Genomic DNA, 509 nt, shown 5'->3' with positions numbered 1-509 from the left:
AAAAAAAAAAAAAAAAAATATTAGTTCCAAAAAAAAAAAAGAAAATAACGTTTCATGCATTCTTGCATAATTTTCAAAAATGGCATAAAATTGAGAAAACGAAACTACCGATTATAACTTAAAATAGAAATTCAAATTTAACATTCTAGGTCGTCCTGAATCTATGTAAATATTGAAAAATGTTATGGAAAATAACATTTTTTAATATTAAGAAGCATTAAGAAAATATTCAAATATTAGGACGGCCTCGAAAGCCGAATATTAGTTATAATCGGTAGTTTAAAGCAAATTTTTTTCAAAACTTAAAATGTATGTCGATTTGTAAAAGAAACGTAGATCTGTAAGATTTTGAGTGTCTTTTTTATAGACAGCTTTTTTTTAAAAAAGCTAACTTCCATATGATTTAAAATTCTCTTTATTTATTAATCGTTAAATCTAATGGAAGATCCTGCTCCATTTCAACAACATTCTCATTCTTAACTCGAAGATCTTGTCCGCAGGTATTGTTC

General features: G+C 25.5%; 1 protein-coding gene across 1 annotated transcript in view; it reads right to left on the bottom strand.

Moving 5' to 3' along the window:
- Positions 1–372: 372 nt before the first annotated feature.
- The window catches only part of LOC102673590 (zinc finger protein GLI1-like), a 5,853-nt gene continuing 5,716 nt past the window's right edge, over positions 373–509 (bottom strand). Inside the window, exon 4 of the mRNA XM_031508541.1 lies at positions 373–509. This exon is cut by the window's right edge and continues 65 nt beyond it. Coding sequence (XP_031364401.1) covers positions 416–509 — 94 coding nt within the window. The 3' untranslated portion in view covers positions 373–415.

This window comes from Apis dorsata, unplaced genomic scaffold, assembly GCF_000469605.1.
Source record: "Apis dorsata unplaced genomic scaffold, Apis dorsata 1.3 scaffold_89, whole genome shotgun sequence".
In the NCBI taxonomy this organism is placed as follows: Eukaryota; Metazoa; Arthropoda; class Insecta; order Hymenoptera; family Apidae; genus Apis; species Apis dorsata.
This window is presented reverse-complemented; position numbering and strand designations above follow the sequence as displayed.